This window comes from Mastacembelus armatus, chromosome 1 (assembly GCF_900324485.2).
Source record: "Mastacembelus armatus chromosome 1, fMasArm1.2, whole genome shotgun sequence".
Taxonomy (NCBI): Eukaryota; Metazoa; Chordata; class Actinopteri; order Synbranchiformes; family Mastacembelidae; genus Mastacembelus; species Mastacembelus armatus.
The window spans coordinates 42,452-65,022 of NC_046633.1; the positions used below are offsets into that span (position 1 = coordinate 42,452).

Below are 22,571 nucleotides of genomic sequence, written 5' to 3' on the forward strand. Positions count from 1 at the left end.
TACCAACCATCAGCGTGAAACAGAAACCTGTCCAGACCAGATCCCACTGAGGTCTGAGCTGCACTCATCTGATTACAAATGTGGCTTTAATGTTTTAAAGGTAAAAGAACATGCAGCTACAGCCCGTGGCCAATTAGCTCAGCCTGGCATAAAGACTGGAAACAAGGGGGAAACTTTCATTCTGCTGCTTCAGTTCTGTAATTTCTTGGATAGTTTATGTTCCCAGAAGATAAAAGTATTTTGGTTTTATATCAATAAGCATCTATCAGATATTTGTTTCAGGACTTCTAGTGAAAGAAAAATTTGTATTGTAGAGACAAATATCTTGTTTTGCTCTTTAGGTACGAGGAACATGTGATGAAGTTAAACTTGTTTCCCCTGAATTTGTCCTGGCAGGTTGGACGTGGGAGCGAGCGCTGCCTGACACTTCAGGGGAAAGAAACCCTACAGACGTTTTTGTTTTCTGAGGCCAAGGTTTGTTCTAAACTTCATCGTTTGTGCAGAAATGTAACTGGCAGTCGCTCTAATTTGCAGCTATTTGACCAGTTTCACTTGTGGAGTAAACTTCCTGCAGACTGGCTGACACTGGCTTCATTATTGCACCGGACAAGCGATAAAATCCTGGAGGTGCTGATCGGTCTGAAACAGAGAGCCACGAAGGCTGCTCCTGAAAACTAAACAGATTGGTAGTGGAGGATGTGGTCGCCCTGTTAGAAAACTGCAACATCAGCAGGCCTGTATCTCACTGAGCATCACTCTCACAGCCGCTGCACATCTACATTCATCGGTAACCACCCGTCAGTAGTGCTCGCAGTCAGCCGACCTGGACTGAATCCTGGGCTTCACTCTGCTCTGGTGACGAATCTGCCATGAATGGTTGTCAGTTTTCAGTGGATTCATGGGGGAAACTTCACGTTCAAAGTGATGCATGTCAGTCCCCAAACCATGCTGTTCTGCATGCAATGCCACGGGCCGTCATCAGTGCATGCACAGCTCAGGCGGACTGCTGATACAATGGAGGGTGTCCGCTGGGTTTCCAGTCAGACCAGCTCTGACAGAGGACTGGACAGACTGGGAAGGAGGAGAGGAGGCTTCTCTGCACCTGCAGTGACACAGCTGTTCCTCAGCAGCCGCACAGCAGCTGGGCGTCACTGTAGCACTGGAGATGGAGCGAAACCTGCTGCAGGCCTCAACACGCTGCTTAGCTGCCAATCGCTGCAGAGGGCGGGACCACAGGGCTCCCCTGAACACACCGCGGCAGCAAAGCTAACACAATACACAGTAATTGACCAATCAGAACTACTCTAACTTAGAGTACTTAGATTAGGTACCATCATTATTATTATTGTGCAGTATATATATAATATGATGTGTGTGTCATGTAATAACAACGTAGAGTCATTTCCTGTTGGGCTGCATCATGTGGTCTCATAGTATATTAGATATAATCATAGTATCATTATTTATTCTACGTCTTATGGTTCTATGCATTTTCCTGTGTTGTGATATTGTAAATGAACAGACTAAACACAGTGAAATGTGTGATGTCTTATTCTATAGTATGAGGAACAATGAGTGTAAAGCAGAGAAGCCTGTGGCCCGTCAGCAGCAGCAGCAGCAGCAGCAGCAGCGTGTTCTCGTGTTTTAAAGCGTCTCAGCAGCAGATCAGAGTGAAACATCCTGACGGACACTTTCTCTGCCTTCAAACCTCAGTCTCTTCTTCTTCACCTACAAATCTACTAATCTGTGACTGGTGAGGGTGGAGGGGGAGGGTGCTGTGCCAGCAGCCGGGTTTTTGCATCATTCCAGTTTTGATCTGATGAAGTCAGTCAGAGCTCACCATAGTTCTGAGCTCCCGGAAAACCTGACGGTTTACAACAAATCCTGAGCGGGACAAAGCCCTTCCTGTTGCTGTGTTAGCCTACAAGCCAAAACAGAGGGCACAGTTAACCAGTAGGACGCCGTGACATCACATCGGGGGCGGAGCATGGAGGAACAGGCCTTTAGACACCAGGATACGGTTCGACACCTACACGTCCTCAGACAGCAAATATCATCTAACCTGAGCAAACAGGGTTCTTCACCTTTTCCATGTGATGCCAGAGTCACCAGCAGAGTCAGTGCTCTTTCCCACGAGCAGAACCAACGTTTATGTTCCTGCTCCCCAGAGGATAAACACCCCGTTGTACTTTTTGTCCCTGCTGCAGTTTTTATTATCAAACGTTACTACATCATGTTGATAAAAGTCTTACTGATGAAAATATCTTTGTTTTTCCAAACAGTAACAGATTCATTCACCATGTGGTTCCTCGCACTGAGGCAGAGCAGCTGAATGTGTCAGTGACGTGACTCCACATGGAAAAGAACAGTTTCCTGTGTCAAACAGCTGCTCACGGTCCTGAAAGCACCAAAAACCCAAATAAATAACAAGCACGTCAGAAACCGACTGAACAAAATAAGATGTTTAACAGTTTGTTTATTTTCCTGAAGGTTCAGTTTTTCATTATTAGCTGTCGTCATCTCAGATTAGCAGATGAAGAAACAACTAGAACAAATTAAAGATTAAACTAAGTTCTTTCAATGTTCTTCAAAGTTGTTCCTTTGTTGTTTGATGGTTTTGACTTTATGAATATTTAATTTTGTTGTTATCGTCCAGAGTCTTTGTCATTAAATCAATTTATTCTTTTTTTTTTCCAGAAATGTTTTTTGGCACAACGCTTCCTCCGTACTTCTACTATACACATACTTTTACTACACGTGTGCTAATAAAAACAACAATAATAATAATAATATATGAATAATACTACAAAAACATAATCAATAATAAAACTGTGATAAACCATTAGGTCAAAAACTGATAAATAAAACAGTTTAAATTAAAAGTTAAATGATTTTCTGTAAATTGACTTTTGCTGATTCATGGTTTGCATCATGCTCATATTTATTTATTTGAAGCTGAGTTCATTGTGATTGGTTCCGTATTGGATTATTAGTTATTGATCACACACCTAATATTTATTTCTACAGCCCTGAACCTTTTAGCTGCGTTAAATGTGAATGTGTGTAGTTTTAATATGAGACGAGCTGATGATTATTTTTATTATTATTAATGTTTGATGGAATAAATTGTCTGAATTAAAGAACAAACAGTGTTAAATGATCTGAACACGTGACTCTGCACATCTACATTTATTTATTTCTTTCTACAATATGACTCAGCTTCACCTTTGTCACGTGATATTTTGTTGTTATTTATATATTAGTACTAATTAAACGTTTTTAATTGAACCGATGAATTAAAGTCTCGGTGCCCGGTCTGATCCCCCCCCCCCCTTCACTGAAACCGAATCGGTCCTCTCCGCAGTGCAAAGTCATGGGTCATCTGTACGCATGCGCACAATCACATCCTGCTGATCAATAAATCAGGCCGGACTGACCCGAGTTATGAATTAAAGATCATTAGGGTGGAATAATCTGGATCAGTCCGGGGCTAAATGATCATCAGGTCTCGTTCTGATCAAACGCCCTTGATGCGGATCAATAAATCCACTGCGGGTCGGGCGCACGCACACACCCACTGTTAGATCTGTAGTCCGGGCCAGAGCTGGTCCGGATCAGGCCTACCTGGCGCACCGTCTGCTCCTTTTCCGCCTTTTGGGAATCTTCATCTGGGATTTTATTTCCACACAAAACGTCCTGGTCCAGAAAACCCACCGTTCCTCTAAAGGGGGTCCGGGATTCGGGCCTCAGACTCCCGCAAGACTAAACCACCATTTATTTCTCCTCTAAGAGTCCTCGTTAAAGAAAAAATAAACCTGGACCCGGTCGGTCCTCAGACCGCCCGTCCGGCCCACAACACGCCCACCGCTGCAGGACAGGGAGTCCAACACGGAACAAAAGCCGGATTTTATGTCTCCTCAGAGTCCAGTAGCGCTCGTTAAAACCCCGATGCTGTCCGGGTCCGGGTCCTCCACCGGATCTCCGCCGCTGCAGCTGAGGAGGAGGAGGGCGCGGACTGATGGTCCTCCTCCTGCAGGACCGGATCCGGGAGTCAAAAACAGATCCAGAACCGTTTCTGAGACTGATCCGGGCCGACTGTCTGAGACGGTCTGTGGGTGTCAGGTTCTCCGGCTCCAGCCTGTTTGTCCGCAGTGCAGCTCTGCCTCCACCTGCGTCAAAACCCGGCCCACTACCACGACCACATCCGGCCTGCGCTTTCAAAATAAAAGTCCCCCTTTATCTACTCAACAAACAGGAAGTTTTATTCTCGTAATTAAATGTTTGATACGTTTAAATAACTGTTGGTAAATATGAGCTCAAATTATGTTTTTAATTATTATTTATTTTATATATGGTTTTCGGGAAAAGGTATTTATTTTGGTAGGATTTATTCCAGGTGGACTGAAAATATCAGACCACGTGGATAATATCAGTTTTTAAAAAATATATTCGTGTAATATTAAATTGGTTTGAGTTTATTTTGAAAGCACCGGCCGGACATGATGATCCGTGTTTATTGTTTATGTCTTGACATCGACTTTGTTTTTATTTTCCAACAGCAGCAGTGAGGGGGGGCAGGCGGCGCTGTTCAGTCCGATCCTCTGAGCAGCACCTGAACGCCCCACCATTGCGTTCATTTACCATTGGGCCTGTTCTCCTGTGGTTCTACTACGGTTCTACTGTGGTTCTCCTGTGGTTCTAAAGTTCTACCCGCCTCTGCCCACCTGGACCCGGTCTACCGGAGCGACAGGACGATTTTATTTTCTAAACATACAAATCTTTTCTACTGATCCCACATCCGGACCGACTCTTGAGCATCACGTCGCTTCGTGTCCGATGTTCTCTTCGATCCGACCCGGCTTCGGTTCGTGTTTACGTTTCTCACGCGACTGTTTGTTTCTTTGTTTGTTTGTTGTCTTTCTTACCTGATTGTTGTTTTCCGTCCGGACGACCGAGAGCCGAGCAGGATCCACTCCCTGTGCTCCATCTCTCCAGCATCAGCACCACACACATACGCGCGCACACACGCACGCACACACACACACACACGCGTGCGCTTCCTCTTCCGGCTGCAGATCCACAGCGCCCCCTGCTGAGCTGGAGTCTGCAGTGCCATCGACACAAACAGTATCAGCAACAAAAGTACCACATAGTTGAAGTACCAGCAGTAAAAGTACCAGTAAGTCAAAGTACTGCTAGTACCATGTAGTTACTGTGAACAACTGGAGCTATCAGGTAATTTGATGCAGTACAAGTATTTAATACTAAGGCAGAAGTAGCTCATGGCCAACAAGCTCAAGTTAAAATCCACTTACGTCTTTGCTGTGGGGCTTTCGACCACACGGCCTGGTCTTCAGCAGCTGCCTTGGACTGTTCCAGCACCTTGAACTGCATGAGCCAGTGTGATTGGTGATCGATCGATCGATTGATCGAGAACATTCACTCACTTTAAATTAATATTTATCATTTCTGTTTTCAGTGTGGCAGCTTCATGTCTTAGTAACAAAATCAGAATAACTGAATCATCTTTGATTTAATTTTTAATTATTAACTGAATAATTATTAACTTTTCTGTCTAAAACATATTTTCATGTTTCGTTTTCCACCAGATGTTTCCTTGAACCTTCTGCTCAATAAAAACAGACGAGAAATAAAAGACAGATTAATCATCAGTGTAAATATCCTTTATGTGAAAATACTGGTTTTCTTTGTGATACAGGACAGAAATATAAAAATAAACACTGAATATTACTCAGACTATGAGACTGATATTGCACTGAATAACCCTCAGAGATGATGCTTTTATATAAAAGGGGACAGACGTGACAGAAGCTGGTTGTCTTCATACAGATTTGAACAGACATGTCTACACAGAGCTGAACGACGGGTTTGCAAAGTTTGTCTGAGCTTCAGCATCATCGTTCTCCGCCAAGTCCTCGGGGTCGAGATCGGCCTCGAACATCCGCTGCAAAAAGGCGTCCACGGTCCGATACCCTGACAGGAAACAGCCACAAGATCAGCAACACCACCAACACTGATAATCGATACTGTGACTGACGGTCTGTTTTCAAACCTTTTAAATTTAAAGGAGCATGAACTAATCTCTCCTGATCACCTGGATCAGGTGTGTTCAGCCAATCAGAAACTGAAGGAGCAGGGACAGTTGGAAAACCTGCAGGACAGTAGGTCTCGAGGACCAGGGTTGGAGACCCCTGCTCTAGAGGGTCTAGCCTCCAAACTCTCCCACCATAAGCCCCTCCTTCCCGCTCTTTGCCCCGCCCCCATCACACCTGAAGCTACGACCTGAACTACAGATGCCTGGTTGGGACAAACAGTCCAGTCCAAAGCTCCAAGCTCAGAACTTGTTTTACAGTAAATGTGTTTTCATGTTCACTGTGAAGATCAGTGACTTTAACATGAGATGGGGGCTGGTCCTGCAGTTTCTGTTCCTCTGGATCTCAAACTGATCTTGACACTGCACAGTCCAACATCCTGCCCTTTCAAAATAAAAGCATCTCTGTGTTCCAAACACTCCTCCTGTTCTCTTATCCTCACATCATCCTGTCCTGTGTTCTGACTGTTCTTACTTTTGGAAGCGATTTTAAACATCAGGGTGGGTCTGTTTGCTGTTGGGGACTGGCCGGCCCCCAGATCATTGTCGATGGTTTCCATAGTGTTCACCAAGTTATCCTGCAACTTCTCCCTGGGCGACAACACAACACACACCATCAGTGAACATTTCTGTTTTAGGGACTTTCATGAACAAGAAACATGCAGTGAACCAATCAGAGAGCAGCATCTACCACACAGTCAAACCCTCCTCATGTTTATGTGTATATATTTATGTGTATATGTTTGTACATGTGGGGGCTGAGTGTCAGAGCTGAAGTGTAACGGTAACGCACTGCGCCACAGCCAGCTCCAGTTCCTCGATCTTCCTCTCCAGGGACGTCTGCAGGTCGCCTTTGTCCACCGAGTACTCCACGTAGAACGCCTCCAGGACGAACGACACGAAGATACTGAAAGACAACAGCATGTGACACAGCAGTCATGTGACACAGCAGGAAGACACCATCACAACATGCTAGTTTGTGTTTACATAGAAATACTTCATATTTCTTGTTTTATGAGACTGGCAGGTCTCACACACAAAACATATTGTAAGGTAGGTCAGTTCCTACAGTTACTGGTCTTACTTGATGATGACGATGACGACCAGGATGTGGAAGAGGACGAAGAAGATCCTGGCTGACACGTGGGTGACGGTGGCGAAGCCGTTGCTGAGCAGTGGAGTCGCATTAAGGAACTGAACTTAAGTCTAATAACGTGATTCTCAAACATCAGAGAAACATGTCGGACAGACTCAAACACTGATCGATGTCTTTAAACTTTTTAAAACGCTACAGTTGGAGGTGGAAAGTAACTAAGTACATTTACAGTTCTGAGGTATTTGTACTTTATACCTGAGTATTTCCATGTAGTGCTACTTCATCCTTGGACTTCACTACATGTCAGAGTCAAACCTTGGACTTTTTCCTGCTCTACATTTACCTGATAACTTTAGTTCCTTTTCAGGATCTGATGGATCCAACAAAATACAGACTGATCATCAAAATTTATTGATCCCTGGGGGGGAATTCCCAAGATACCCAGCAGTATGGAAAGTACTTCAAATTAGAAGTATATAAGGTAGTTAACGTCAGCTACCCAGCGGTATATAAAGTACTTCAAATTAGAAGTATATAAGGTAGTTAACGTCAGCTACCCGGCGGTATATAAAGTACTTCAAATTAGAAGTATATAAGGTAGTTAACGTCAGCTACCCGGCGGTATATAAAGTACTTCAAATTAGAAGTATATAAGGTAGTTCACGTCAGCTACCCGGCGGTATATAAAGTACTTCAAATTAGAAGTATATAAGGTAGTTCACGTCAGCTACCCGGCGGTATATAAAGTACTTCAAATTAGAAGTATATAAGGTAGTTCACGTCAGCTACCCGGCGGTATATAAAGTACTTCAAATTAGAAGTATATAAGGTAGTTAACGTCAGCTACCCAGCAGTATATAAAGTACTTCAAATTAGAAGTATATAAGGTCGTTAACGTCAGCTACCCAGTAGTATATAAAGTACTTCAAATTAGAAGTATATAAGGTAGTTAACGTCAGCTACCCAGCGGTATATAAAGTACTTCAAATTAGAAGTATATAAGGTAGTTAACGTCAGCTACCCAGCGGTACATAAAGTACTTCAAATTAGAAGTATATAAGGTAGTTAACGTCAGCTACCCAGCAGTATGGAAAGTACTTCTACTGTTACTGCAGTAAATGATCTCAGTACTTCTGGCAGCACTGGTTAAATTACCTTTAGGGATTTAAAACTTTTTATTAACTTAAGAGGCCGATGTTTGACGATGTAAGAAAGTTTTATCTGCGTGAGGCTGCAGACTAACTCAACGTGAGGCGTTCAGGTGAAGGTGCAGACTAACTCAACGTGAGGCGTTCAGGTGAAGGTGCAGACTAACTCAACGTGAGGCGTTCAGGTGAAGGTGCAGACTAACTCAACGTGAGGCGTTCAGGTGAAGGTGCAGACTAACTCAACGTGAGGCGTTCAGGTGAAGGATATCGTGCCACTGGTTGACCACAGTGAGCTCCACCAGCAGGATGAAGGAGGACATCACGTTGTTAAAGTTGTTTTTGCAGTAGTTGAGTTGTGCAAAGGTGGTTCCTTTCAGCAGAGGGTTTCCACAGTACGCCTTTGCCGGGTCATTGGAGTCCTCATCATAAAACTTCACCTTCTCTTTAAACAGCTCCATCCCCACCATGGCAAAGATGTAGTACACCACCTGAGGAGCCGAACGATCCAGTCAGAGCCAGTTTCATTACCACGAGGCTAAGTCAAGCTGTTAGCCACGTTAGCAGCGCCCTGTATGATATCAGTGTAGTTTGGTTCAAGCTAAAATATATCGACCACTATTTGATGGATTACCAGGAAATTAGGTTCAGACATTCAGGTTCCCTTCAGGATTATTTACAGTAAGCCTGCTGGTTCCTGTGACTTTGCTTTGTGACCACATACCTGCAAACTAATGATATTCCTGTGGTCTCTGTGCTTGAAATCAGCTGTTAGCAACTTACAAGGATGAGCTGTCCAAACGTTAGGATCGCTGGCCCGATCCTGATCAGGGTGTTGATGATTGTTCGAAACCTAACAGGGAGTGACAGCAAAACACTTTCAAAACACTAAAGACAACAACAGAAAAAGATGCCCCAGTCAGGACGGCTGCTGTGTAATGTCCTCCATCTCTACACACCTGAGCTGTGGTTACCTGCAGGTCAATATACAAACCTTCCAATGCTGTCCACCACCCGGATCAGTCTGAGGACTCGCAGGATGAAGACGATGTCCAGGATCTGGCGGCTGGTGTAACCGCCCACTAAAACAGCACAAGACTACGTATTTACTAATATGTTCCCATATTTGTGATTGTGGATTAAAGGAACTGTTCTGATTATAAGTGTTGTCAGTTTACTCATTTAATCAACAGCTTCAGAAGCAGAGACTCTTCTTTGTGGGTCAGAGTTTAAAGCTGCACACTGAAGCTAAACTCAAGGGAACTCACCTGACTTGAGGGCGGAGTTGATGATGGTGGCGATGAGCGCGGAGACGACGATGATGGTGTCGAACCTGGAAACAGAAACCAGACATTAGAAAATGAAAAATTCAAGTGGAGGTTAAAATGGAGCAAAACCAGCGTTAGCTGCTCAGGAAGCTGCTCGTTTTTCACCGCATGAAGCAGGCACCTCCTCTCCAGGTGCTGAGTCCACTGCTGCCTTGTAAAAATCTTCTTTATTACATTTAGAAAGAAGTGGGGACTCACTCTGAAGAAGATTTCTTAAAGGAAACAGTCACAGTTTCTTTGGGAAAACAGACTGAACAACAGAAACACACCATGAATGTATTAATAGAGCTGGACACAGTGCTGCCAATTTGTCCCAGTGGCCACTTGTGGTACTACAGCCAAAGAAACATTTTCTCTAGAGCCTCGTTACAACAGACACGTCTGTTAAAGGATGAGGCAGGTGATTCTGAGTGTCACTGAATCCAGATCCCATCCAGAGTCTGACAGTACCACAGAATGTGGTGTCCTCAGCGTGATCACCAACCTTATCCTTTAAAACTGTCAGACACTTTGTGACTCATGGAAGTTTTATATTTGTAAAACTTCCCTTTAAAAAGTGATTATACTGATTTGACTTGATGGGATCTCAAATCTAGAACCCAGTTCCAATAATACATCCCAAAAAAAAAAAAAAATGCTACAAACATACAGAATGTGACTCAGGTGACTGCAGCTGCAGTGCTCACCAGCAGGGGGCGCACAACTGTGGGGGAAAAGCAAAACTGCTCATGAAAACAGCTGCAGCAAAAGTTTTTGATGGCTCAGAGTTTAATAACATGAGTGGCCAGTTTATTAGGTACAGCTGTGAAGTCAAATATTCTGATGCCTGCACTGCTCAGTTTCTCCAGACTCACGCACGTGTTAGTTCAATGCATGTAGTGCGGAGATGAGAGGTGGGTTTGTACTGGACTGTCTAATTTTCTGGATGTAAAGAGCAAAGACAAAAAAGTGTGATGCACCTCTCAGTACGAGGCGGTCCAGGTCCAGTACCACAACAGTTATAAACAGTCGAAGCTTTGTGAAGACAGATGTCATGGCCCTGCTGTACCTAATAAAGTGACCGGTGCATATACAAAGTGTGAAAGAATAAAGTGTATCCATGAAGAACAGCAGGCTGAGCTCCTCCACATCAGAACTAATAGAAAACCACAAAGACGTGAAGAGGACCTGAGTTCACTTGTCAGATCTGCCTTTGACTGTTTTTCTGTCTGTGGCTTTTTATACTTTTTACCGTCAGATATTTGCCCCAGACATGAAACCATCATTCGTTCAGACACAGTTTATGAATGAAAAGATAAAACTGGCGCCTCAAGCGTCACTGAGCTGCTCCGAGCGCATGACTGAAGAGAAAAGCAGCAGCAGAAAAGGTGAAACGTGACACGTACCTCGTGCTTATAATCTGGGATGTAGATAAGCTGTGTGAAATGGATGTGACACAGCTCAGTGATTTTGGATTTTTAAGGTATAAATGTTTTCATTATGAAGTTTCTTCTCATATTGAAGGAAACGCTGCAAAACATTTAAGTTTCAAACACTTAAAAATACAGAATCATACGGTTGTTGTTTAAATGAATAAATCACATTTTCATTAGTCAAAGTTCTTAAGCTGCGTCCACATCCCAGCTGCTGTTTTCCCTCCAAGACCTGATGTTCCTACAGTGTGAACAGATCAAACCAGATCAGATCTGGACCACTTGTGGTCCTACATTGGTTGGACATTTATGGAGAAGCTTCTGATGGAGCCAAACTGGAAAGAACATATGGGAACCCAGCAGCTTTGGAGGAAACTGTGCACAAACGACGTTGTTGTTCTTCACATGTCCGTTCAGTGGCAGTTTAGGAGCTCAGGGGGTTCACACCTGGTCCATGTCCCTGACAGACAAGGATCAAACTGCAGGTCTGATGGGAACAGCAGGACTCTCAGTTCTGGGATGTGGATGCAGCCTCTTACATGAGGTCTGACATCAGTGGTAATGTTCTGCTTTTGGCCCTAGAATCTGGATCCAGATCGGTTCTTCATGTCATTATTACCCAACGTTAAAATGAACCTTCACCTGCCTGCAGATGACCGACAGTGCCCAGAATCCTTTGGTTATTTGGGACAAACACTCTGAAATGAAACACCAACAGTAAATGTGACACGAGGTGAAGATGGTGCACATGGTCGGCTCGCCCTCACCAGTTCCAGAAGCTGTGTTTGGAGAAGAAGCTCCTGGGCTCGAAGACGTAGAGCTTCAGCAGGATCTCCAGCAGGTACAGAAACAGAAACACCCACTCGGAGTTGGAGATCATCGGATTCTCTTCGTCCAGACCGATGAACACGGCATTAGCCAGGATGATCACGTCGTACATGATCGTAAAGCCCCTGAAAACCAGCACACACACGAGTTCCAGGGTCTGTGACCTCCAGGGCAAACACTTTGTTTCTGTTCTTATTAAACACGTTTCAGTTTTTACCAAAACCGGTTCTGAATAAGAAAAACAAAACCGTCGATCTCACCGGTGCTGGACCAATCGGCAGAGGAGGCGGCTGGGGGCCGACAGGTAGAGGGTGGGGCATATGCTCTGAAGTGGGTGTGGCCTCGACTTGAGGGTAATCACCTCGATGTTCAGGAGGTCAGCGAGCTGCACGAACGCCAACTTCCCTGTCAGTGAAAAACAAAACACTGTCATTACATCACTAATGATTCAAACGGGATTATTCTTTTAAATGAGTGTAGCTGACACTCCTGTTTTTGGTCATATCTTCTGACAACTTCCCTGATAAACTGACCACAGCGTAATGTGTGTGAAGTTAACTAAATGTGTCTGTGGTCTGAGCTCTTCTGGTCAGTTGCACCAAGTTTTGTGAGTTTTTCTCAGCTCTGGTCTTGATGAGGAAGCAGTTTGACTTCCTCCACGTTGGAGATCAGTTTGAAGATTGTGAGTCAGCAGGATGCTGGAGGTGCAGCTCATCAGCCTGACAGCTGCTGCTGAGTGTGACGGTGCAGAACAGAAACCGTCACGACTTCTCACATCAGATCTATGCAAGCCCTCAGGGTTCACAACACGTTAGAGGTTAGCTCAAAGTGGGAACCAGTGGCTGCCAGAGCCAAGAGGCGGCGTTCTTTAGCACAGAGAGAGTGGGACAAAGGAAGACCAACAACCAGGGTTAACATGGCTTTGGCTTTTTCACATGGAGAGAGTTCAAAGCAGCCAAAGGACTCACATTGGATCCACATGGGGCCTTCTTCCTTCTGGATGTGTTAGCATCTAAAGCTAACCTGTTGGTTTGGTAGCATTAGCCACCTAGCATGGTCCTGACTGGACCTTTGGACTGAATGGATCTGATGTGGATTTGGGAGGAACTGGAGGTTTGGGTAATGTTAGTGCTTTGGGTCACATTAGCAGGAACCAGAGCGTCGACTGGACTGACACATTTACTCCTCAGTCAGCTAACGCTAGCTTTGGACTGGACACTTTGTCCTAACCAGGCACAAGTAGCTCACGTCATAGCTTCAGGAAACAGGACGGGATAGAGATGCAGTTTTATCAGGATACCTGCTGCTCCACTGACATCCAATGAGAGTCTGGCTTCATGTGTGTGTGTGTGTGTGTGTGTGTGTGTGTGTGTGTGTGTGTGTGTGTGTGTGTGTGTGTGTGTGTGTGTGTGTGTGTGTGTGTGCGTGACTCACCTATGAACCCCTGGTTCTTGTCGTCGCAGACGCTCCACAGCAGCTCTCTGTGGGCATTACTGATGTCAGGCTGGACCAGTCTCACCAGCTGGTTCCAGTTGGCCTGGGTCACCACCAGCTCGCCCCCTTCCTCCCTCCGCTCCTGCAGAACGGCGAACGCTCGCACCATCTTGTGCCTTTTGGCCCTCACAAGCTGCCGTACCTCCTCCTGTTGGGGCAGAGAGGACCATGTGAGCCTAAAATCCTTTTCATGCAAACAATAAATAAGGTTTTGATTTGTAAACACCGTCAGTCTGACTGATTCTATCAGACGTTCGTACCTTCAGGTATTTTTTGTAGTTGTTGAAGACGACGGCCAGGAAGGCGGACATGAAGATGTAGGTGTTGATGAAGATGTACAAGATGAAGAAGAGGGTGAAGATGAAGCTGGCGTTGTACGCAGGCATCCTGCCAGCAAGAAGCAGCAAACGAAACGTGCAGGCCCCAGATACAAAAGACAAAAACATCGTTTAGTTCCTTTTTCTTTTCAGCTTCCTTCTTCCAGAAACGCTGCAGAAAAGTGCTACTTCATTACAACACTCACAAACTGCTTTTGAAAGCTGCTGTACAGCCACAACCAGAAAATCATTCAATTCAAAATAATTATTTAGTTTCCCCTTTGAGCAAAACAAATCCACAGGAAAACAAAGGTTATAAATATCCTGTGTGTTTACTGTGCAGTAGAAATAGAGTTAGAGACTCAGAGGTTGATAAACATCTTTTGTATAAAAACTGCAAAATCACCTTCCTCTTTTTTTTAGAAATTCAGTGCAAAGATAAGAGAAAATATTTTATTTAAACTGTCTCAGAGTTGATCACATGCATTAATGCAGTTTTTCAAAATAAAATAATGGATCATTTAATGAGACATAAATAAAACTATAATAAAAACGTCAATTTATTTGTATGTTTTTTTTTTTTTTTTTTGAGTAAGTGATTTTCATCTGCAGGCGCCTGGAAAACAACTAAATATTCAGCAAAACACCAACAGCAGCAGGAAGGAGGAGCCTAAACAGGAAACAGGCCGAATGTCTTACATGACGTCGGGGCTGTTGGCCGTGGTGACGAGGACGTACAGATCGAAGACGATCTCCAGGTAGTTGGTGAAGTACGGAGACCCGTCCATGGTCTTCAGACCTCTGCAAAACACACACACACACACACACACACACACACACACACACACACACACACACACACACACACACACACACACACTCATTATCATGATTTAACTTATCAGTACGGAGAAGTAGATTTTTTTTAACATTGTCATTATGTGAATATTTTCCGTTACAGACGCTTATATTCAAATTGAAATATGACTCATGAGTAAATGTTTTGGCTTCAAACAATCAGGAAAGTCATAGCTTCATTACACTGATCTTTGTGTCGTGCTGCGTTCAGAGCTCCCGTTCGAAGCTCCGCTCAGGTATCGGACGTCTCACCTTTTGCCCAGCAGCTTCAGGGCCATGAGCGAGAAGATGAGGACGCTGAACATGAAGAGCAGGAAGACGTAGAAAATCTCGGGCAGAGCGTTCCGGATGCTTCTGAACGCTCTGCGGAGCTGAACACAAACAAACAAACAGAAGATCATCCGAAGCTGCTCGTCCTCCCACGGGACACGAACGCTCCATCATCATCCCAGCAGACACACACACACACACACACACACACACACACACACACACACACACACACACACACACACACACACACACACGCGCTAACGATGCGTTCAGGCGCCATCAAACGTTTGCACGTTTAGCAGCAGGAAGTTTCTCTCAAACACTGCACAGAGTTTTTAAACAGCAGAGTTAAACTGAACTAAATCCTGATGCAGAGATTACAGAGGGTACACACACACACACACACACACACACACACACACAAGTCAGCAACATACCTGTGACACACTGAATGGGCCCCCACCCCTCGTCTACAGGGCCCCTGAACTGGGCTTTTGTGTAGGTTCTCATCTCTCTGCTGTTGTTGTGTGTCTCTGGATGATCTGTGTGTGTGTGTGTGTGTGTGTGTGTGTGTGTGTGTGTGTGTGTGTGTGTGTGTGTGTAGTTTCATTTCTGTGTCATTTTGTGTGTCTGAGGTTGTTTTCCAGCCATTTCTGATCATTTTGTAGTTTCTCTGTGGACATTTGGCATCTCAGTGATCACTGTATGTACATTATTGTAGTTCTGTGGTTTTTCTGTCCCCCTGTTGTGTGTTTGTGGGCCTCACTGGCATCACATTACAGGACAGTACAGATGTTTAATTTATTTGCAGTCGTCAGAGTCAAACACACACACGTATTTTTCTACACAAGACCCAGGAAACTTTCCAGGTCAGAAGGTAAAGTTTGTTACCTGTCGACCCTCCGTGACGTTGACCAATAGGAGCGGGCGCAGGACTCTGGACCAGCGCAGGGCGTAACAGTTGGTAGCCGTTAGCGCTCCGTAGATGATCATGTCGATCAGAGTGAGCTGGAACAAAGAGAAGAGAAGATGTTAAAGACGCTTTAACATCCTCCATGTGGGACATGTTTCCACCACACAGCAAACGAACCTGGTAGGTCAATATGTTTCTCTGTGATTAGAACAATATGCTGATTAAATAATAATCAAAGAGACTGACTAACGTCTGATGTTCTGTCAGGTGTCTCTTCTATTTGTTGTCTAATCCACACGAGATGCTGCGATGGTCCTGCTGGAATAACGAATCATTTCCTACAGGACCCACTTTGTTCAAAGACCGTTTCATTTTTCTAAGAAAACCAGGACAAATGAAACAAGTGTTTTCTGTGTCACCAGCACCACAATGATCCTGATCCCTGACAGTAAGTGGAAGAAAAGTTCCTGTGAACTGTGGACGGTAAAGACAGAACTAGTCAGTGAGAGTTACTACAGGCGAGTATTTGTTACTTCACGTTTCCTGAAGTGATCACTGAGTCACCAGGAAGCTTTTGTGCTTTAAAGCTGCTGACGAGGCAACACGTCGGGCTAAAGGTTGTTTCACAACAGGCAGAACGTCTCCTCAGCACATTGTGACCGTGCACAGGCAGGAACTCCGCTCAGCACACTGAGACTGCAGCTTTCACACCAAAAACCAGGAACTCCTCAGAACTGGACAGGTTCAGGTCACCAACCGTCAGCAGACGCTGCTCAAACCAAACTTATTCTGACATCGATAATTAAATATGAAAAGACCTTAAGTCTTAGAAAACAGCAAAACGTAGCAGACACTTCAATGCAGCAGTAGAAGAAGAACTCAGACCCTTTACTTAAGCAAAAGTACTAATATCAGCAAAATGTACAAGTGTCAAAGTAAAAGTGTTTTACTGTTATATCTGATGTTTCTGGATGAATATTCCTGCTTCGTACATGTACACGTTGAACTTTACTGCAGTAGTTGCTTAAGATTTAAGCAGTTTGAAGTACTTTATAAACTGTGGGGAACTGCATCACATTCTACAAGATCTCATGTGCTGGAAGTTTCCACTGGACAGGAAGGGGATGAAAAGTAACGGCAGCTGTCAGACACATGTGGTACCATAATATTTACGGGCTCCTGTCCCCTGGGCCCCTCCCACCACACTGATGATGTCAATAAGCCCCTCCTACCACGACGATGCAGATGATGCAGATGTTCTTGGGGTCTTTCCAGAACTTGTCTCGAGGGATCACCTTGGCGTAGTGCACGAGTCGAACGGTGAAGACGAGCAGACAGAGCAGCTCCACTAGCATGGTGGCCTTGAACACAAAACAGCACCGTTAATACGTCCGACTTCAACTGGTACTGGTTCAAACTGGTTCCACTAATGTGGCTCAATATCACAGCTGCTCATTCAGTGTGTGTGTCACTGAGTCCAGATCCCATCCACAGACCGACAGCACCAATGAACGTGTGTGAGTCCAGAACCTGGTTCAGCTTACCGGTCTGTGTCGTAGACCTCCATTGTTGTCCAAAAACTATTAAAAACCCAGATGTTGTGTCATGTGCTCTGGGCACATGACATAACAAGAACTGAACAATTATTATTCATTAACAATTTTAAAAACATAAAATCATATTTCCACCACGTGGCTGCTGCTGATTTCAAATCTCTGTGTAACTTTAACATCCAAAGCTGCGTCACCTCCGTCTAACAGATTAGCATGTTAGCAGGTTTCAGTGGATCCACGTTGGATCAGCACTTTGCTGCTGCAGACCAAGTCTCTTCCAGCTGCAGAGCTCGTGTTTTGCACTAACAGAAAAAGGAAGTGTGAAAGCAGGGTGAGGCACAGCGAGGGCCATCTTACCCATGTAGGCAGAGGAAGGACGGCCGGCTCCTCGAAGACGGCCAGGGACATATCGACCAGGATGAAGAAGTAGACCAGCACCCGAGGGAGCCAGTGGTTGTAGAGGAGATACAGGCTGAAAAACATGTTTTTCTTGTAAACAAACTCCCAAAATGGATGAGAAACACCTGACAAACATATAGTTTCATTATTTTAAGAAGGCATTAGCATTAGCATTAGCATTAGCTGGGGACGGTGTGTGTGTGTGTGTGTGTTGATGCTGACGGTTTGTGGACAGTAGAGGAAGAATCAGGACGTGTCAGTGTGAGACATTCACTGACCCTGGCGATAACAAAAACATAAAACTAAAAGCTGGATGCGTCTCACCTCACAGCCTGAGGAGACGTGTCGAAGTAGATGTTTCTGTTGTACTGAGCGTCCGACACGTAGATGGCGGCCAGGTCGAAGTCCTGGAACACACAGACCGACAGTTACAGGTTGAAGCTTCTTTTATTTCTTAACGTGCATCTTCTCACTGGAAACTTTACCACGTTCCTGCTACACATTCCTGTCTCCTTATTTCTACGTCCAGCTTCTGTCGCCAAGACTCACCTGAGTTTTAAAAAATTAGACACTCATGTGTTCTGAGTGACTGATGCTCAATATCAGACTGCAGGTCAGATCTTGTGCTCTGACTGGTTGTGTTCTTGGCATGTCGGATTATTTCAGTCTGTTCTCAGTGAGTTTGGTTTATTCTGCTCTGGACTCTGAAGATGCACAGCTGTTCATAAAGTACAATTTCCATTACATTCAGGATCTTTCAAAAACAGGGTTAGCACCTTCTCCTTTTCTTTTTAATAAGTGCAAACATCTGTAAGGAAACATCTGTACGCCTGTAACTGAGAACACAGTTTGAAGCACCAATTTTTGGTGCCTCCCCCCAGAACCCAAACGTTCTCCTGCTGAAAACATCAGAACTAACAAATAAAACACACGGATTATGTGGAAAGCAAAAACAAACTTTGTCTCATATCTTGGATTCATCAACGTGTCCACAGTTTTAGCAACAACTGAACCAGCTTCAGGACCCCCCCTCCGGAGACAAAGACCACATCCCAGTCCTGAATGTCTGAACGCAGCCTAATGAACTCAACAGCTCCGTCCACATCCCAGCTGCTGTTTTCCCTCCACTGACTTCTGATCTGACTCACAGATCTGAACCCATGTGTCAATCCTGCAGATTAATTCATAACCACAGCAGCTGAAGCAGCCACTGGGCAGAATAAACAACTGAACACGTCAGAAAACACAAAGGGCCATAACAGGAGCTGACACTGTGTTAATCATTCACTGGAGTTAAAGCGACTCCGTTGGTTTAACGAGTTAAAGAGAAAACCAGCTTCGGTTTCTACAAACTGCAGAAACTGAAAAAAGCAACACACGATTCCGAGGTTTGTCCTCTCACACGTGTCTGTAGCAGCTGGAGGAGGCTGCACCTCTGGCTGCAGAAACTAACTAACAAACAACCTGCAGAAACAAATTAACTGTAGAACAAACAACCTGCAGAAACAAACTAACAAACAACCTGCAGAAACAAACTAACAAACAACCTGTAGAAACAAACTAACAAACAACCTGCAGAAACAAACTAACAAACTATAGAAACTAACAAACAAACAAAACAACCTGCAGATACAAACAAACTAACAAACAACCTGCAGAAACAAACTAACAAACAACCTGCAGAAACAAACTAACAAACAACCTGCAGAAACAAACTAACAAACAACCTGCAGAAACAAACTAACAAACAACCTGTAGAAACAAACTAACAAACAACCTGCAGAAACAAACTAACAAACAACCTGCAGAAACAAACTAACAAACAACCTGTAGAAACAAACTAACAAACAACCTGTAGAAACAAACTAACAAACAACCTGTAGAAACAAACTAACAAACAACCTGCAGAAACAAACTAACAAACAACCTGTAGAAACAAACTAACAAACAACCTGTAGAAACAAACTAACAAACAACCTGCAGAAACAAACTAACAAACAACCTGCAGAAACAAACTAACAAACAACCAGTAGAAACAAACTAACAAACAACCTGTAGAAACAAACTAACAAACAACCTGCAGAAACAAACTAACAAACAACCTGTAGAAACAAACTAACAAACAACCTGCAGAAACAAACTAACAAACAACCTGCAGAAACAAACTAACAAACAACCTGTAGAAACAAACTAACAAACAACCTGTAGAAACAAACTAACAAACAACCTGCAGAAACAAACTAACAAACAACCTGTAGAAACAAACTAACAAACAACCTGCAGAAACAAACTAACAAACAACCTGCAGAAACAAACTAACAAACAACCTGCAGAAACAAACTAACAAACAACCTGTAGAAACAAACTAACAAACAACCTGCAGAAACAAACTAACAAACAACCTGCAGAAACAAACTAACAAACAACCTGCAGAAACAAACTAACAAACAACCTGTAGAAACAAACTAACAAACAACCTGTAGAAACAAACTAACAAACAACCTGCAGAAACAAACTAACAAACAACCTGTAGAAACAAACTAACAAACAACCTGTAGAAACAAACTAACAAACAACCTGTAGAAACAAACTAACAAACAACCTGCAGAAACAAACTAACAAACAACCTGTAGAAACAAACTAACAAACAACCTGTAGAAACAAACTAACAAACAACCTGTAGAAACAAACTAACAAACAACCTGCAGAAACAAACTAACAAACAACCTGTAGAAACAAACTAACAAACAACCTGCAGAAACAAACTAACAAACAACCTGTAGAAACAAACTAACAAACAACCTGCAGAAACAAACTAACAAACAACCTGTAGAAACAAACAAACAAACAACCTGCAGAAACAAACAAACAACCTGCAGAAACAAACTAACAAACAACCTGTAGAAACAAACAAACAAACAACCTGCAGAAACAAACAAACAACCTGCAGAAACAAACTAACAAACAACCTGTAGAAACAAACTAACAAACAACCTGTAGAAACAAACTAACAAACAACCTGTAGAAACAAACTAACAAACAACCTGCAGAAACAAATTAACTGTAGAACAAACAACCTGCAGAAACAAACAAACAACCTGCAGAAACAAACAAACAAACAACCTGCAGAAACAAACAAACAACCTGCAGAAACAAACTAACAAACAACCTGTAGAAACAAACAAACAAACAACCTGCAGAAACAAACAAACAAACAACCTGCAGAAACAAACTAACAAACTATAGAAACTAACAAACAAACAAAACAACCTGCAGATACAAACAAACTAACAAACTGTAGAAACTAACTAACTAACCAACTAACCAACAAACAGCAGAAACGTGACCGGGAAACGTGTGTGAGCAGACGCATCAGCTGACGGGTCCACTCACCTCTTTGGTTTTCGCAGGATTCCCCCCGTTGGGGAATCCTGGCCCTTTTTCTGCAGACTCGTCCGGACTGGTATCCCTCTTCTCCGGCTCGGACATGTCTCCAAACTCCGGGTCCGCTCTTCCCTCAAACTACTTTTAAAGAACCTTGTCCCGCTGATGGACGAGTTTCAGAACTTTGGTCCAGCGGGATGAGCTGGAGACAAAAACGTCCAGACTCGTTTCCTTCTCGGTTTTTGTTGCAGGCGTCAGCGCTGAGCGACGTCCCCGGGACCAGATCAGACGTCGGCCCTTAACGGAGACCGACCCATCGCTGCTCCGGTCTGAGCGTGAACTGGCCCGAGCCTCCGTTAGTCCTGCTCTAATAAACCTGGGCTGCTGCTGCATTCACGGACCGGCGGAAACATGGGGAAAACAGGATCAGTGACGTGGTGAGACGGGCGGAGACAGCTCGGTGATTTTTAACGATGTAAAATTATATTTAAGGAGATGAGTCATCTTGTACCTGCTGATATTTGTCTCCTGAGCAGCAGGTGGGAACCAGTTTTAAAACGTCTGCATTTAATGTTCCACAACCTAAATAAAAGGGAACACACGAGAAAATACAGGAGAAAATAACAGAAACTGAACAGGCGTCTCTCATATCAATGAATTAGTTTCCTGTAAATTATTAAAACTGTGTTAACCCTCAGAAACGGCTTCAGTCTGTAGGTTTGTCCAGAGCACGAAGTTTTTTAATTCCCTCCGTGTTTTGTCTGAGTGCTTGATTTTCGGGCTTTGAAGCAGGGACCGTGAATGCAGCGCATCGACATGTGACCGCAGCAGGACAACGGAAACGGAGGAAGATGCGTTCAAAGACAAAACAAAGTTGAGCGTTTTCAGTTTCAAGACGTTTATGACGTTTGTCTGCAGGAGAGAAGTTAAAGGACAAATCCGCCAAAGTTTCTGGCAGTAAATTTAAACAGCATCAAAGCTGAACTGATGAAGTGATGCAGGTTTTGGTCTTTTCCGGGTCAGAAAAACTAAAAACAGCAGAAACGCTGAATGTGGATTTTTTTTGGTAAAGCAACAAAACAAAGAGAAAAATGTCAGTTATTTCCTTGATCCATGTTGCGCCTCCCTGAACATGCTGAGCATTTCTGAGGATCAGTGCTGCCTCCTGCTGCTGCTGCTGCTTTCAGGCCCGTCACCAGTGGACTCTCTGCAGGATCAGACTCATAGTTTCAGGTCAGAATTAGACTTATTGGAAATAGATAAGTCCCTCTTGTCATTTTAAATTCAATCTTCAATTTGATGTATAATGGATCAGTGATAAATTGAACATGTGAGAGGGAATCAACCATTTAACCATTTCCACCTGGGGCCAGGTTATTAAAATGTGACCTGAAGACCTGAAGAGCTGAAACTGATTGTTGTGCTTCATTTACATCACATTTAGCAGAGCTGCAGGTTC

General features: G+C 43.9%; 1 protein-coding gene across 2 annotated transcripts; it reads right to left on the bottom strand.

Annotated features, from left to right (window-relative positions):
• Positions 1-5,668: 5,668 nt before the first annotated feature.
• Positions 5,669-21,486, bottom strand: tpcn3 (two pore segment channel 3). 2 transcript variants are annotated; one of them, XM_026302986.2, is made up of 20 exons: positions 21,122-21,486; positions 18,053-18,135; positions 17,687-17,801; positions 17,009-17,137; positions 15,755-15,871; positions 14,843-14,961; positions 14,432-14,533; positions 13,676-13,802; positions 13,356-13,563; positions 12,182-12,326; positions 11,861-12,046; positions 11,067-11,096; positions 9,622-9,686; positions 9,348-9,435; positions 9,137-9,206; positions 8,625-8,844; positions 7,197-7,287; positions 6,906-7,019; positions 6,588-6,703; positions 5,669-5,994 (listed from the first exon to the last, which is right to left on the bottom strand). In XM_026302986.2, the coding sequence occupies exons 1-20, from the start codon at positions 21,215-21,217 to the stop codon at positions 5,867-5,869; spliced, it is 2,349 nt and encodes a 782-aa protein (XP_026158771.1). In that variant the 5' UTR covers positions 21,218-21,486; the 3' UTR covers positions 5,669-5,866. The 2 variants fall into 2 exon arrangements, with proteins under 2 accessions (XP_026158771.1, XP_026158772.1); XM_026302987.2 differs by lacking the exon at positions 11,067-11,096 and having other exon boundaries at positions 21,122-21,485.
• Positions 21,487-22,571: the final 1,085 nt, after the last annotated feature.